The sequence below is a fragment of the Pezoporus wallicus genome, unplaced genomic scaffold (assembly GCF_028554395.1).
Source record: "Pezoporus wallicus isolate ANWC-B61680 ecotype Strahan unplaced genomic scaffold, APGP_CSIRO_Pwel_v1 scaffold_6362, whole genome shotgun sequence".
In the NCBI taxonomy this organism is placed as follows: Eukaryota; Metazoa; Chordata; class Aves; order Psittaciformes; family Psittacidae; genus Pezoporus; species Pezoporus wallicus.
Genome location: NW_026637663.1, coordinates 2312603 through 2330215, shown reverse-complemented (window position 1 = coordinate 2330215; position 17613 = coordinate 2312603). Strand labels below are relative to the sequence as shown.

Sequence of the window (17613 nt, the reverse complement as noted above, 5' to 3'; positions counted from 1 at the left end):
TGGTCTTTGCTCTTTAGCAGCTCTCAGAGATTAAGTTTCTTCACAGGAACTGGAAAAAGTACATCCTAAAACAACAGTCTTTGCTTCTTCCTCTTCATGCAAAATGCAAATAAAACCCACTAAACCATTATTTATCTACCTATAAAACTGTTCACAATTCATGTCTTGAAATAACACCAGCCTTGATCCTTCTAAATAATTTTATGCCACATTATTTATGGTAAAAGATCTTTCAAAAAGTACACAGAATCACAGAATCATAGAACAGTTTGGGTTGGAAAGGACGATGAGATCATCTAGCTCCAACCATTCTGTACCCTAAAAAAAGGGAAGCTGGTCCATACACTCCCAAGTCTCCCAAAGTGCAAAGCTCACAGATACTAGACAAAACACATGCCAAGGAAATGGTCAGAGTAATAGTAATCACTATTCTTAGGAGCTCTGTAATAGTTTGGGCTCAGGTAAGAAGTGAATAGGCACAGATCTCCATTACTGACAGATCACTTTCTTATTTCACATTCAAAAAGCAAACCTCTGCAGTCATATTCAAAACAATGTCTTCAAGGAAAGCCCTGGGCTGTATTACACACTACATTAGTCCTACGATAGCTGAGCAAACATGACTGAGGCAAATGGCAGCAGCCACTTGCAGTCACCACATCAGTTTGCACATTGTGGTCTGTCAAGTGCTAGCTGGGATGGTCAGCAAAATTTTTACCTAACTAATACCCCTGAAAAGCAGCTCAATATATTGAAAGGATGCACTCACAGCTGTACAGGTTTGTAAAAGCGAATCCATGCCATTTTCCTTGCTTTAGCCCAGGGATATCTAGGACTAGAAATACAAGTATCTACAAAACAACTGATGGCTTTGCCTCCAATGTTGAGGTTAAAAACTTGCAGCTTCTCCCCACACAGCACAGAGCATCCCTGACCAGTGGGATATATGGCAAGAGGAATCTCTGGGGAAGAAAATCAACCCTTCAACTCAAAAAAGTCTCTGCAAAAATCAGGAGATCAAGTCTCAGGAAGAACCATGTTAGACTTCCAGAGCCCTTAATATGCCATAGCTAGCAGTCTGCCAGAGCCATACATTACCAATGTGCATGGACTCTTACTTTGTGTTATTCACATATTGTTGTTTGAACACCCAAAGTGGGAGATTGGAAGAAGTGGTGGAGTGGAAGAGTGTACTGACATGGTACACTGTCTGACTGCTGCTAGGTGACTCTCTGACAAGGAATGAAGTTTTCAAATACCAGAACACCCATATGGCACTGCCCACTTTGTGAGCTCTTAACCAATTTTGCGAAGTCCCTATATGAGCTCCTGCTGAAAATCAACCCTTACTTCTATGACTTCTACAGTCACAGAGCTTCCACTGCATGGTGTGCAAGGAGATGCTTCTTAACAGAGTTATGTGCAGCCTGGATCTGAATGTTCTGTGTGGCCAACACTGAGTAACCAGCCCTGCAGTGACAGCAGAAGCAAAACCCCAGCTCAGATCCATCAAACCAAGGCTAGGAAGGCAAAGAAATTTGCACTGCTTTACAAGTAGCTTAAGCAACTCACTAACGTCTTCTGGGGTGACCATCTGCTACCGTTCAGTAGCACAAACATTTTGTTAAAGCAGCAAAGCTTCCTGAAACACAGTGATTTCCTTCCACACAAAGGGGCCCCAAATTACTGAAAAGCTGCTACAGAAGTTTAAAAGTTTTAGTATTTGCCTTGTTGGTTTCTACAGGGACTGCTTGTAACTGTAACAAAAATGTTTTTTTAAAAATATATATATATTTATACAGTACAAACAGCTTCAAATATATATTCGTAAGAGGCCCTTCTTGCTGAAAAAGCCAAATGGCTCCTTTTTCATTGCCAACAATCTTGCAAGCCCTATAGCTAACTTTACGGAGGCTCTTATGTTCAGATACATAGGGTCTGCTTCTGCCACCCTCACTGCAACTATTAGCCGCTTGTTCTGCAAGGCTCTGGTCTTAAGAAAAAACTTGCTTCTCCCCAAAGAAAGCAACAGGTAGAGTGCTGGGAACCCATTCTACCTAATTAACCTCCTCTATCTCCAGGCACACCACCTTCTTTCAGGAACATCCATACTAACTCATCAGCTACTCTGATGCATACCCCCACCAAGCCCCTGAGGTCCATCAGTTATCTCATCTGTCCCTTCATCTCTCTCCACTGTGCTGCCATCCTTCCTCTCAATCTGCTGGTGCTAGAAAAAAAAAAAAACAAAGCACATTTATCTTGTATTTCCCTCTTCTTCCCTTCAGCTAACACATACATGGGTGGTTCCTCCCCTCCATTCCCAATGGGGAGTGTGGAAACCATCCTCTCCTAGACATGCTCCCACTGCACCACTGTGCAGGCACAGCCATGCCCACACCAGCCTTCTTGCACAGTTCCAAGAACACATGGGACAGCTCACTTGTCACCACCATAGGGAAAGACTTGAGCCAGTACAAAGCCATTTCTCTTTTAACTTTACTCAAATGGCAGCCTGAAATATATTTCCACCCCTCCAAGGTATCAGTCATTCCCATTCCCATGTCACACCATCAGCTGCAGGTTTCCAGCCTGACCTGCACAGTGTGGTACCAAACATGACCAGAACCCCACAGTGTCTCATACCACTCATCCTCTCTCCCCGATGGTAACGTAAACAGCTGGTTTTGTAGAGGAAAGTGAGCGTGTTTGCAGAGGTGTCTGGCCCTCATCAATCAGCACTTCCAGCGGCATGGCACATCCTGCTCCAGGTCTCAGCTGCTGGAAGGGCACCTGAGGATCCCCTATGGTCTGAGACATCTGGTGGCAATAAACAGGTATTACCTGGCACTCAGAAGCCCTGACCCTGACTGGGAACGGCTTTCATGAAGACAGACGCTGGGCCCACTGAGAAGTCAGTGCCCTTAAACATGCACTCACACTCTCAGAGGACCAGCTTGACTTACAGTAGCCATTTAGAATGAAGAACAGGAACTCAGCCCCCTAGCAGAGCAATCATCACATTGCATACACACCTAACAAGAATTTTGCTTGCTAGTATTGCTGTTTACGGTTTAGACTTCCTAGGTTTTCAGTACCTTTGCTGCGCCATCACAGAAGAGCTTATTTTTCTGTTGGCTTTGCTTCTTTAGGAATATAGCCATTTCTTCTGTGCCTGCTAGCACCATACACTCCAAGGGACAAATGCCATTCAGAGCCTTCTTGGTGGGAAAATTTTCAGGTCTTTAATGCCACGCATTCCAAGTGCAGCTCTAACTTGGAATAAATGATACCCTACATTTTCAGGCTCTCCAAGCCTGTGCTCACAGTCTCTTTCACCAGAGAAACATGACCTGATCACCAAGCTGAACTGACCCTCAAGCACTTCTCTGTGGTGCAGCTGGATTAACATCTCCAGATTGGACAGGCAGGCACCAAGCTACATCAGTCTGCAGATTTGATCCAGCAAAATAACATGCACGTACTTTCTTCAGCTGTGTCCACTGATTTCACACAGCAGGTAAGTATGTGTGTAAGCCTATCACAAATCACAGCCCAATACATAGTAGACAAGAGGGAGTCTACAGCAAGACAATATCAGAACCTGTGTCCTGAGTTGTAGAGGGGATCTTACGGAGATGCACCCCTCTCCACCCCAGGGACAGTCAGCTCATTGCCTGGAAGGGATGCTACGTGGGATGACAGTACCTCTCACTGAGGTTTGATAAAACCCTGTGGAAATACTACTGAGCATCTCACAGAAGTTTTCAGTCATTACTTCTGGTTTGGAAAGTTTTGAGCAGAAGGGAACAGAGGCTGAGGCTGGGCAGCTCTCTGGAACCACAGCATGGAAAAAGCATTCAGAGAGTTTTTCAAACAGGGCCAGTGGAGCCCAGGAAAGGAGAGACGTCACTTTGAAAGTCTGACTGAGACCTATGAATGAAACCAGGTCCTGTGATACCCATGTCACCCCCCCAGTAACAAGTCCTCGGACACTTACCAAATATGTATATTAAAAATACATGCAACCTGAAAGCAGGCTTAAGTCTCAGTCCAGCCAGATGGACCCTTTCCATCACAGCCATTCGCTCTTAAATTGTTTATAATACATTTACTTTGGGAGACCAGAAACATCAAACCATCAGCATGCCTAGGAGGGAAGCCAACGTGAAGCCCAGCTGACAGTAAGGCTGCAAACACATAACCCAGAGCACCCGCTCCTGCAAAGCGGAGCAAGCTTTCTGCCATGTGACTGGATCACCATCAGCTTCACAAGGCTACAGCCTCTCCGTGCATGAGCTGCAGGGACATCTGCAAAGCATCTGACACTAAAGAACACACAGTTATGTTACCAAACCAGGCATGGCTTCAAAAGGTGACTGACAAAAGGGAAAGACATTCAGACTATGCAAAAGTGCAGCACAGTTGCTCATGGAGGGCCAGATTCTGATGCTGATAGGTATTTCAGCAGGACTGCCACGTGAAGCAAGACTCTACCCAGCTAAAATAACAGCATCTAAATCCAGCTCTCCATCTATCTGCCCACAGCCTGCGGAGCTGGCCAGTGACCTTAGCAGCACAGCTAAAACTAAACACTAGCTTCCCAAGGCTGAGAACACGAGGCCTGGTTACTTCCCAGGCTGCCAGAGGAGTAACAGGGTTAGGCACAGGGTTCTGCTCCCATGCTTCCCTCCTTTGGCAGCAGGAGCATGCAGGAGCTCTGAGAGGGCTGACCAGGAAGGTAGCGGGGCTTGGTCTGGGCACTGGACATCACAAGCTGCCAGCCACAGCAGCATGATTCACCAGTCACATCTGCCACTTTCTATTGTGGGAGTTTTAGGCCAAACTCAGTAGTTGTTCCCTGTTACCAGCTAAACCCTTTCCCACTCCCTACATCCTTCCAACAATGCCACTCTGAAAGGAGGGATAAAGCACTTAATTACAGAACACCAAACCAAATTACGTTAACTATTCAATTTCTCTTATTTCAGTTGTATTTTTAGAGACAGGGAAAAGATAACATTCTGCCTCCAGCAGTTCTGCACTTTTCCCCAAAAAACAGTTTCAGCCAATATATTGCAGCCAACTACACAGTAAACATGATGACAAATAATCACTTGAAAAGTTGCCTCTTATTTTACAGCAGATGTATACATTAAGAATAACAGAGTCCTCCAGTGGAAAAATAATCAGTTTAACACCAGAAGAATACAAACAGAAAGGTTCACTGGAACTGGGACCATTGCAAGATGCCCAAGAGGACTTGATGACTGTGTAATAGCAAAATAGCTGTACTGGAACAATGAAATATGAACACAGTTCGCAGTCCTCAAAGGGTAATTTGCTCTATTTCATGAAGAGCTGATTTGATGATCAAGTTACCCACTGAAGAGGGGTGATTTAAAACACACCCTTCTCCAGACCACTTTCTAATAATGTACATAGTGAAATTTGGATGTACCTTCCAGGTCTTCTTCCAGGGCAAGGAGAAGCACGGACTGCCTTCCTTACTACAGGATTTCAGTATTTCATCTGATGTAACTAACAATTTCTCTTTGTTTAGGAAAAGCTTTCTGTTTAGAGCACACAATTGCTACATGACTTGGTTCTTTTTTCCACCTTTCCTTGCTTCTCCACCCCTTGGGGCTACCTGCTTTAAATATAGATCAACTCTGACAAATGCAAGCACCTACACTGCAATGGAGCCACATATGCAGATGGATTTCAGAGACACTGAAGTGTGGTCAGCTCTTACCATAGCATGGGAGTCTGACACAGACAGGGTATGCATCTCAAAATGCTCCTGCACCCCATGGCACATATGTAATTTATGAAGAGCTAACAGCGGGTCAGAGGTCAGCACAGGTCTTGCAAGTGACCAGAGGCACAAGAGCTGTGAGCACAACCTCCCATCTCCCCAGGCAAGCCAAGACTGAGCAATGAAGGAGTCATCATGTAAACACTGTTTGATGTTGCTCATGTTAACTCTGCTACCAGTATAGTACTTAAGCACTCAACCGTGTGGTCTGCTATAGAAAAAGCTCCTTTTCATTACAAGCTTGTCTAAATCTTAAAGAGGAACCAGGGAAACCTGACACTTTTCAGGTGCCTGTAGATCCCCAAAGGAAATTAATACAACTATGGAGGTGCTGCAGGCAAATGCTGCTGATGCCTGCAATTAAGAATGAATGTGAGATCTGGGATCAGAGCATAAGAAGTCCATCTGGCCAGGTACAGTCAGTACAAAATCCCCTTGCTCATCTAAGTGCTTCTTTGGTAAGAGGCAATGGAGATGCAGGCTAAACCATGCTGTCTCTCCAAATCCCTAGACATCCAGGGTGTGGAGGAAAGCTCAGAAACGTGTGTCACGAGACTCAGAGCACAGACAGCAAAGCAAAAGATCTCAGCAGTTCTTGTTTTGTAAATCTTGTGCTTTTTAAGCCACTGTCTTGATCTTGGCAGTGCTTATTTTGGCACTGCAGTTTGTGAACATTCAACACTACGTTTTGTAGCCAAGAGTGCAGCAGAATAAGCGGCAGCACAGCAAACACATATAAGAAAATGTAAACATTATTTCAAAGGCTTTAAAATGGGTCATGCAGAGCAGAGGATCTTCTAGACAACCTCGCTCTTCTTCGAGAGACCCATCACTCTTCTATTGCCCTGAAAATGTAAGCCACACCACTCCTCAGCTGCTATGGTGTCAGTGCAAACACAGCCAAAACGCAAGTTCACAGCCAGAGGGAAAGGATCTTTCCAGGTTCAAGATCTGCTGCTGCCCTCTGGATTTCACTGCCTTACCACCCAGCGGTTCATCCCCCTGTGCCCGAGGGATCAGTGCAGTGCAAGAAGGGCTGCCAGTGCCCTCTCAGGGCTGCACAAGAACACAGTACACCTCAGCCTGGGGGACAAAAATGGTAGCAGGGAGCTTCCAGGCAGAAAGGCACATCAACGCCTATGCCACTCCCTCTGGAGAAGTGAGCACTTCATCTGCATAGTGCATTATCAGCCTGGGGGAGGCTCAGCTAAACATCTGCCCCCCCTCTTCCTCCCAGCAGAAATCACACACACAAGTGGGTAATGTTCCCATGATACATGCATGCACCTAGATATGGATGATTCGCTTGGGTAGATGAGCGGAGAGTTAAGGAATACTGATTTATGAAGATAGGTAACTCAAGCTAAACAAGATAAGCAGATCCTGACATTGCAAAACTAGAAACAAATGAAAAAAAAAAAACTCAACCCAAAACCACAGGTGCTGGTTTAGCTGCAGGTTTTTGAGTATTTGGGATCACGTTAAGGCCACTAAACATGGGCTCACCCTAAAGGTCTTTGGGCAGAAAAAGGTCCAAGTCCTGGTTGTACCTCAGCTGGCAGCAGTGTAAATTTAAGAGAGCCAATGGCTGATGCCAGCAGATTCCAGTGCCATCTTAGGCACAAACCTGAGCTCTTCCCCACTGATGGAGAGAGATGGGTGACACAGCTGCCAGCTGGAGAAACCGTGGGTCCTAGACGTGCACCAGAAACTAAGCCTGGTGAAAACACTTCTTTGCTGTATTGATCTGGAGACAATAGGCCACCTGCAGACAGACACACACAACTTGGAGCAGACATGAAGTCTGACCCCAGCTATCCTTGAGACTCAGAAGCCACATTTACCATTTTAGTGTCCTGCATTGAGAAACAGCAATGTCACTTCAGCACTGAATGTGTCTGAGGAGGAAGCTGTATTTTTGGGGCACTGGATCAATACACACAAGATCCCATTCCCTCTGCAAGCAGAGAGAAAGAATGTCTTTGTTTTGCTGCATGGTTTACTCACCCTCATACCCTCCCATCTTCCTTCTGTATAGATCAGCTTCTGAAAGCATCTCCTTAACCACTTGTCCAGCTAGCCTCAGTCCATGTGCTGTCTGAAGAGCTGGAATTACAGACTTGGACTGCGCAAGGTCTTTCATACCTCTGACACACCCAAAGGCTGGTACAGAGCTACAGTTAATACCATTACAGCATTGTCCTAAATAACTGAGAAGATACATTCCTTAGAGCTAAATGAAGTGGAAAATTCCCTTGGAGACCCTTCTGCTTTCTCTGTTTATGTCACACAGTCTAGGCAAGGAGCGAAAATGAGAGTTGGTCAGAAAGGCTCTTGCGATGGGCACAGCCTTATCTTAACGTTCCTCCAAAACTTCTCCCACTGGCCACAGGTGGTGCTCGAACATTGTTTGTCTAAAAGCAGCCAAGGAGGATTCCTACAGGGCTGCTTTCTGTCCTCAGTATCCATCCTCCCAGGCACAGGATCTGGCAGCAAGCAACAAAATCTCTCTTGGCAATACACAAATGGGATCTGCCCCTTAAGCTGGCTCTGGCACAACGCCCCTCTGGGCGCCACACTTCCTTGGCCCAAGAGACTGCCCACACAATCCCGGGCACTGGCCCCACTCTGACTTTCCCTTTTGATAAGCAGAAGCACTGTCAATGACAGCACCAGCCCAATGCCAGACCCTCCCCTCACTGGGGGGAAATCTTTTCTTTTCACGGGCAAAAAGTGAAGGGTTCTTTCACTTCCTTTGTCAGAGCCCCTCCGCTGAGCCAAGGCAGTCTCCCTGTCTCCCAGACACAGCACTTGGGCAAAGGCTCCGAAGTGCAGAGTGGGTTTGGAACAGGTCACCTAGACAGAGCGTGTGCTGGAAAGGCGAGGAAAGGAGGACAGGAAGGGACCATTTCAAACAGAGCTAGAAGATGAGAAGGCAAAGGCACTCAGCAAAAGCTTTTACCCCCTGAGAAAGGACTTCAGCACCCGCCAGCCCTCCTGCTTGAGACTGCACTTGTTCAGAGCCCAGCCTGGGTTAATGGCTTATAAAGTACTCTCTAGACTGGAGAAAGAAAGTGATGATGGCTCAGCATGGCCAGCACACCCCCAGGGACAAGAAGCACACGTGCAGCCCACCCCTATCCCTGCACAGCCGCTCTGGGGTTAACCACGCAGTGCTCCCACTGCAGCAGGTTTTGGTGTGCTCCAGAGGTTTGTAGCTGGGAAGCACGCAGAGCTCTCGTGCAGCGCTATGCCAAGACATTTGGGTTTGTTCAGAAATTGGCTTGGGTTTACAGCACACTGGAGCGGGACGGCAAGCTAAAAAAGACTGTACGGATGTTACATCCAAAATTTTCAGTGAAGTTTCAGACACCCCTACAATCACTTTAGACATTGCACAGCCAGAGGAGCAAGAGCCTGCCTGCACTCAACAGCTAACACTTTTCCTCAGAGGCTATGACATTTCCCATGGATGTTACCCATGCTGACAGCACACAAGCTCCCCTGCTCCCTTCCCTTCTTTTCCTCTCGCTTGCCAGCAGGCAGCCCCATAGACAGCACATCCCATTCCTCCTCCATTTCCCATCACCACAGAGCAGCACTACTACAAATCCACTTCCAGGAGACCACCAGGTTTAACCTGTACGGGCACAGCACGTCACAGAAAAAGAGACAGCGGTGGGTACATGGGCACATGCCAGCAAAGCTGCTCTGCACTCAGCCTCTGTAAACACACCGCTGCTACTCCGCGACAGAGTCACAGCAGAGAGGGCAGGGTGCACACCGTCTTCAAACCAGACTCAAAGATCTTTCTGCTCTGTTTAGCTGCACTCTAGAACTCCCCAGGAGATACAGGTGACATTAGGTCCCAGGCTCTCCTGCCTAAGCCCAGGGCTGCCAGGGGGTGAGATACTACCAGGCTTGGCCGGCTCCTCTGCAGACTGCAGCTCCGTGCTGGAGATGGGACAGCCAGAGCCCCGGAGCAGGTGTACCCAACTGTCCGGCCACTGTAACCCCAGTAGTTAAAATCAGGGGCTGAAACGCGTCCGTATGTCCCTCTATACCCTGCCTCTGGGTCTAAAACCTTGTGGGCACAAGCTGAGGCAGCTTCGTGGCTCAGCGTTGCCTGCAGTTCAAACAGTGCCTTGAGTGCTGCCGTTAGAGCGCACGCGGGAAAGGACGGTAAGATCTGCCACCTCCAGAGCAGGTTAAACAGGAGGCTGAGAGTCCCCGGGATCCTGACGGCAGCGCTGCCTCGCCCAGGCTGCTCCAGAGTCCGATTTACTGGGCTCCGGCGGCGGCATGGAGAGAAGTGGGCTGTTCGGCGCTGGGGCTGCCCTCGCCAGCGGGGCTGTTCGGCAGAGCCCAGGCGCTCCGAAGGGACCCGCACCCGGTGCCAGCGGGAATAAGGCATCCGGGGACTAAAGGCAAGAGGACGGCAGCTTTCCGTTGCCCTCAGCTCAGGTCTGGCCGGTAGCGTCCCTGCAGGCTGCAGCCCCGCTCCCCGGAGCTGCCCCAAGAGCAGGCGAGCAGCAGCGGGCTGGCCGGAGGGTCCCGGTCTCCGAGAGCCGCGGGGAGCCCTCGGGGTTTGCCCAGCTTTGCAGACCCCCACTGTCACAGCTCGGGTCTCCCCCCCCGGTTACGGGAGGGCAGCGCTGCCGGCACCGACGGAGGGACGGTACAGCCGCGGGGCAGCGGCAGGTGCTTTGCCCGCCTCGAGCAGGGGTCTCTCCGCCCCGCGATGCCGCCGCGGCCCCTGTCCCCGGGCCAGGCGAGGGCAGCGAGCGGGGCTGCCCCGAAGCACCCGTTCACCCTTCGCTGCGGCGCTCCGACGAGCCCCAGCCGCGCTGCACCTCTCCCCGCGGCGGCCGGCGGCGACACGCGTGGGGCGGCCGAAGCTCACCCCCGGTGCCTACCTGGGGCGGCGGCTGGCAGGAGCGCGGCCAGCAGCAGCAGCAGGGCGGCCCAGGGCCGCGGCGCGGCTCGGAGTGCGGCGGGCTCCGCCATGGGGCCGGGGACGCGGGCGGCGGGAGCGGCGGGGCGCGGAGCTGCCGCCCGCCCGGCGTCCGTCTCCGCGGGGCTGCCCCGCTGCTTCCTGCGCGCCCCGCCGTCTCCTCCTCCCGGGCTGCCAGGACACTGCAGCGGGGCGGCCCCGCGGAGGCAAGCGCCGGCCCTCCGCCCCCCGCGGCCCCGCCGACCCGGCCCCGTTTGTCGGTCCCAGCAGCATCCTTTGCCGCTCACCTGGCTCCGTCAGAAAACTTGTCCACGGGTTGATCCCGAGCCCTGAGCCTGCTCCCCGGCAACCAGCGGAGACTCAGCTCGTCCACTCGTGTTACCCACGCACCATGCTACATTTTGTCTCTTTCCCGGTGTCACTGTGGTCTCGCAGCTGGCGTTCAGGCCTGGCTGAGCACAGCATATGAACGACTGGACAGAGCTTTCTACACAGGGTTGTCATTCCTTCATATCTTTTGTTCTTGCTGAACTTTCACCCCACTTCTGAACAGAGCTTTTGCTTCAGTTGTCTTGTACTGGGGAGATGCACTGTCAGATCTACATGGTGCTTCTAAGTCAGGCATTACAGTTCTTGCCTGCCACGGAGGTAGAGGTAAGATACAAGAGTTTCTTGGAACAGGAACATGCTTGATTAGGGTTCCTGGGGTTAGGAACCTTAAGCCATGGAACAGGCTTTCCAGGGAAGTGATAGAATGACTGTCCCTGGAGGTGTTCAAAAACACTAGAGGAAGTCTTTAGTGACATGCTTTAGTGGTGGTCTTGGCAGTCCTGGGGTAATAGTTGGACTTGATGATCTTAAAGGTCTTTTCCAACCTTGCTGATTCTATGATTCTGCAGGCACTGGGAACACTACATTTTCTGAAAATAAAACAAACCAAAACAAACAAAACCCCCAAACAAACAGACCAAGCAAGTAAAGCATGATTCAAAGGTAAATAACAAGGCCAGGCTTTGCTCAGGGTTGTGGCAGGTGCTAGCTCCAAACCAGCTTCTGCCCAGACACCCATCCTAGCATGCTGCTGCACAGCGCCATTGCTGAGTACATGGTGGACCAGCACAGAGTCGGCACTGAAATCTCAGGCTACACCTCTGCCGTCGAACATACCTGCTCCCATTCAAGCAGCCATTTGCAAGGCAGGAACTGTAGACTAGAACTGAGGTAGGGAGACAAATTATGTGGTAGCATAGGCACGCCATGATAGCAAAGGCAGCTGGTCCCAGCCTGTAGCTGTGGGGGTCTCCAGAAGACTGTTTATCATCAATCCTGGAATATTTCCTTCTAGAACCTGGGAGAGGCTCTTAAAAACAAAGCAGCATACCAAAGAGAGGGAATCTCTAAAGACCAGGCCTGCAGACAGCTTGAAATCAGGCACACATGTAATAACACACATTCAATATATTGCTGCCTCTTAGTTCCTCATTGAATCAAGCAACATTGGTAACTTCCTTCTCTTCACTTTTCACTATTCCCCTCACTGTTCTGAATGCTGCCTCTGTTGCTTGAACATTATTGCTTTGCTATCCCCTTTTGACTTCAGTTCTCCCCTTCTTGAGGGGCCTCGTCCAGAATGTGGCTGCAGTGCAATAGCAGCAGTCACGCAGTGAGGTATCAAATTTAGCCTTCTACATTAAATGACACCTGTGCCCTGAGTGCACCTTTGAAATCCCTTTTCTGGTTTATGAATCAAGGGCTCACTTGAACACTGATGAGTTAATGACATACACAGTTCTCATATGGGGCATCAGCTGTTCTGAAAAATTCATTGCAGCAGGTCTTCAGCTGGCACAATCTAGCAGAGCTCCTTGCCTCATCTTTTCATCTTCCTTTGAGCTCTGCTAATTGCATCAGCTAATGAAACAGCTTTTTTTTTCCCAGTAAATAAACTTACTCATTCTTTATATTTGTTGATAACGCAAAAGAAAGACAGCTTCAGTCTCTGGGGTAGAAATGGTAATACCACCGGTTTGTATGGGCAGGTTTACAAATAGAAGAGACAGACACACAGAGACATGCAAGAGAAGAATTTTAGTGAGCCAAATTGACCAGATATTTATAGGGAACCTCAGGGGTTATGTACAGAGAGCTTCTGTCCTCTGCAATCTGGAGTACTGGTGACAGCTCGCTCGGACATAAGCAAACAGGATTCAGCCCCAGCATCAGTACAGGTATGGATGTGGCAGCATGTGCTGCAGGCATGGTTCAGCACCATGTGGTAAAGCCACACCTGCTGTGCTGTGTCTAAGCAAGTTAGCTTCCACACAAGCTGCAATTGCTGTTTTGGATACAAGTGAAAACACAGCAGCCTTTCACTATGCTCCATTGACATTTGCTTTGTTTATGCATGAGAAAGTAGGAATGCTGCGTTAAACACTGCTAAAGGAGTTTCTGGCCACTTACTCTAATGGAGATCATCGCTCAGCACAACTTTGTTCTAATGATTTGAGACCAAACATTTTGCATTTGTTTAACATTAAACCTGCATAAAGTTCAAGGATCATTTAGATGTGTAAGCCTGAGTAGGTATTTTACTTCAAGATTAACTGAAACAGTTTAAAGCATGCTAATCATATAAAGTTTTTGAGTTGAAGAGTACAGTTCTGTTGAAGGCCACTAACAGAGAGAAAAGAGGCTAAAAGAGAGCCAGGAAATACCTTCCAACCATGTAAAACTACTACAAGCACCTGGTAACTACCTCTTTTCCTTGCAGGTTGTCCTGTTTCAGCATGGGCATATGCACAGGTTGGTAGAAGCACAGACAGCTGTGTCACATAAAACAAATGCTTGGTTTATACTGTAGAATAAATGCTTATTTATTCTACAGTGTAGAATATACTTATTACTGGCAAATCACCAGTAGCCGATAATCTATTATTTGCTGAAATTGGCTTCTTCTTCTGCAATCACTTGCTTGCAAACAGTTTCTTTAATGTATCTGTTAATTACTTCCATTTATGTGCTTTGGTAACTCCAACTGAAATTAAAAGAAAGATTTCCATTGTTTTAATAATAAAAATGGTTCAGGCCCATGTTCTTGAAGGTATTTGGGGTATTTTCTCAATGCAACTTCTAGGAACAGGGTCAAAAATAAAACTGTCAGAAGAAACTGAAAAGTTTAAGTTAAATGAAATTACCAGACAAATGTCAATGCAGTCTGAATTCTTGTGTGCTCATCTGGTAGACTCATTCAAAGAAAAGCTAAACAAGAGGAGATTATGTCATTAAAGAATGCCTGCACACAAACAAGGAGCAACTAAGTTTTTTCAGGCAGCTGTAGAGCTGGCATGCCTTGCTTGAGTCATTTATGTCTGAAACCATATCTTTTCCATGCCATTCTCCTATAGAAATGCCAATGTTTTCACTTCAGTTGGACTCAATGGTCTTTTCCAAACTAAATGATTCTATGACTTTTAGGGGCAAAATGCCCAGCACTAATTCTGTTGGGCTCCATTTTAGCAGCTCTTCCTTCCCACAGAGGTGATTTGGTTTCCAGCCCTGTGTTCCCAAATGCCACTTTCTCTTCCAAGCAGACACCGTTCTGCCTGCATGTGCCATGCAAACACACCTTGGTCCAGACAGCAAGCCCCATGAAAATGGCTGTTGAGACAGCTGCTCACGGAACCCAGCCAGCAGGGCTTTGGTGAAGGCTGAGCCGAGCACAGGAAGCAGAGCAGCACAAGCAGAGCAATTGGGAAGCACTGCGGCTTCATTCAGGCCAATGGCTTTATGGCAAGAGGGTTCTCGGAGCTGGGGATTTGTGGGGCTGCAGCCTTAGGAAGGCAGAGCACCCAGCCTGCTGCCCTCAGAAGTTAGTTGTATTGGTGTACTTATTCTAAGATTCTTTGATTTGGTCATTTTTCTTGCTTTTTCTATCAGCCTGCCTCAGGAGGAGTGTGTCATTTATTGCTATGATGGTAGCACCCACCTCCAAATCCTGATGCTCCATCTTCTGTTTCCAGTGCTGTGTGTATATAGATACCAGTTATGTGACACAATGAGAGTCTGTGTAGTGAGCTGACCTTGGCTGGATGCTAGGTGCCCACCAAAGCTGCTCTATCACTGCCTCCTCAGCTGGACAGGGGAGAGAAAATGGAACAAAAAGATCATGGGTCGAGATAAGGACAGGGAGAGATCATTCACCAGTTACCATCATGGGCAAAACAGACTTGACTTGGGGAAATCAGTTTAATTTATTACCAATCAAATCAGAGTAAGGCGATGAGAAATGAAAACAAACCTTAAAAACACCTTCTCCCCACCCCTCCCTTCTTCCTGGGCTCAACTTCACTCCCGATTTTCTTTACCTCCTCCCCCAAAACAGCACAGGGTGATGACGAATGGGATTAAGGACAATTCGTCACATGCTGTTTGCCACTCCTTCCTCCTCAGCAGGAGGCCTCCTCTCACTCTTTCCCTGCTCCAGCGTGGGGTCCTTCCAATGGACCACAGTCCTCCACAGACTTCTCCAATGCGAGTCCTTTTGACCGGTGCTGTCCTTCAGTAACAGACTGCTCCAGCATGGGTCCCTTCCAGGGGGTGCAGTCCTTCAGTAACAGGTTGCTCCAGTGTGGGTCTCCTAAGGGTCACAAGCACTGCCACAAACCTGCTCCAGCTCTCCCCGTTGAGCCACAGGTCCTGCCAGGAGCCTGCTCCAGAGTGGGCATCCCCCTGCTCCAGTGTGAGGGTTCTCCATGGGCCACAGGTGGACATCTGCTCTATCATGATCTGCACCACAGGCTGTATGTAGGGCAACCTCTGCTGCAGCACCTGACACACCTCCACCCCTCCTCCTGCACTGTCCCTGGTGCCTGCAGAGCTGTTTCTCTCACATATTCTCACCCCTCTCTCTGGATGCTGTTCTGTGATGTGTCTTTCCCCTGCCTTCTTAAATACATTATCCCAGAGCCCAGTTTGATCTTGCCCAGTGGCAGGTCCAAGACAGCAGTGGGAAAAGCCTCCGGTGGAGACAGAGGTTTGGGCTGTGCACAAAAGCCTGACCTTTGCCACTTTGTCAGAATAAATGGATTTTCATCACAGCTCCAAGGGGTAGAGGGCATTTGAGTTGCATGGATGGGCCCTGCAGCACAGGCTGGCTAAGCAGTGGAGAATTTAGGACTTCTAGACCTCTATTTTCACTCTACTTGCATTAACCCCTGCAGTAGGAGCTAAGCCCCCTGCCAGAAATTAGGAGTTTTGAGGATGCAGGCTGGGCTACCCTTACTCGCTTTTTCTCTTTGCCTGGTGACAGCACGGCCAACAGCTCAGAGCTGCCATTGCAGGGAAGCTCCCATACTGCTGGCCCAGGGATGGTGGCTGAGATGGGGATGGGAATGGAGATGGGAATGGGGATGGGAACAGGGATGGGGACAGGGAGCTCTGGTTCTGCAAGGTAAGGGCTCTCACCAGGCTTGGCACTTGCAGGGGTTGTGAGAGGATCAGGAATGATTTCTGAAGATGAGAGCCTCAGAGAACTCATCTCCCAACTCTAACAAACATCTTCTGGACCCATATAGACTCCACTGAGTTAGAGATCTGTCCAAGCTCATTTCCCTAACGCTCCTTCTGGTCCCCCACCAGGGAGCAAGAGACAGCTTATTCCCAATAGGCACTTCCAAGAACTTCATGCTCCTGGAAGCTCAGGAGTGAGAAAGGAACTCTATTTTTTTTACACCAGTAGAGCATATTCCTTCACTGAGATCCTTCTGTTAAAGAGCAGGCTATTGTTATGTCCCTGTTTGGCAAGGAAAAAAGCAAGATCGATCAATGGCTTGGGGTTGCTTTTTCCTTAATGACTGCAACTGCTTCCTCTCACAATGTTTTTTTTTAGGGATATTGTTTACTCCAGCTTCAGCCCTACTAAGGACACTTGGAATTCAAATAAACTGGATTGCATTGCATTTTCTGGCAGACATCCAGTGCAATGAATTTCAAACTAGTGTTTGATTTTGTCAGCAACCAAGCAGAGAGGCATCTCACTAGTCAAGACTAATTCTTCCAGTTGCTACACAGCACGACCCCATGAATTTGCTGCCAGTCATATCACTGAGGTCATGTTATCCTACAGTAACAGTACCCCAAAAACATGGTAAAGTGCAGATGGTGATCTTCAGAGTTGGGAGACTTTGAACCTGTGGTATTAAATGCCTGGAATTAACTGTGGGTGTATCTGCTGGCATTTGGAAGAAAGACAAAAGATTTTCAACCTTTAGGGTGATTCACAAAGATTTCAAATATTTGCAGTTGTTTGTGGTTGCAGATCTTAAACAGATAACTGAAAAAGTGTTGACCAGACATGACTTTTCGTTTATTAGATAGACAACAAGAACAAATGAACTTCTCTGAGGTCAAGAGATCTTCCCAGAACTGTGATTCCCACTCCCCCTCCCTCTCCTCCCCAAAAGTGATGTTATATATATTTTCAAGTCAAGGTTTCCCAAAGAGCTTTCCAAAATGCTACATGATGAGCATAAAGACAAAGTAAAACTCAGACCTATTAAACATTCTGACCCATGCACAGCACAGGCTATTTAAAACTAGAGTTAAAGGGGGATCCCGGCCAAGGCCTCCTCCCTCTATCTCATTTCGCATACAGGAATTAACCAGAGCCCCCCTGGCTCTTCACATGCTCCAAGCAAGCCTCCTGCAGCACTGAGACATTTGTTCTTCCCCTTCCTCTTCAGAAAGAGCCTCCTGCCAAGCAGCCCGATTGCCTAAATCTTCATGTCAGCCTGGCGACTGGAAACAATACTGCTGTTGCACAAGCTGACCCCCAAAACATTGG

General features: G+C 48.3%; 1 protein-coding gene across 1 annotated transcript in view; it reads right to left on the bottom strand.

The window, feature by feature from the left end:
* The window catches only part of FNDC1 (fibronectin type III domain containing 1), a 58996-nt gene extending 48061 nt beyond the window's left edge, over positions 1-10935 (bottom strand). Inside the window, exon 1 of the mRNA XM_057406872.1 lies at positions 10735-10935. Within this exon, the coding sequence (XP_057262855.1) occupies positions 10735-10825 (91 nt within the window). The 5' untranslated portion in view covers positions 10826-10935. The remainder of the gene's footprint in view (positions 1-10734) is intronic.
* Between the last annotated feature and the right edge of the window lie 6678 nt (positions 10936-17613).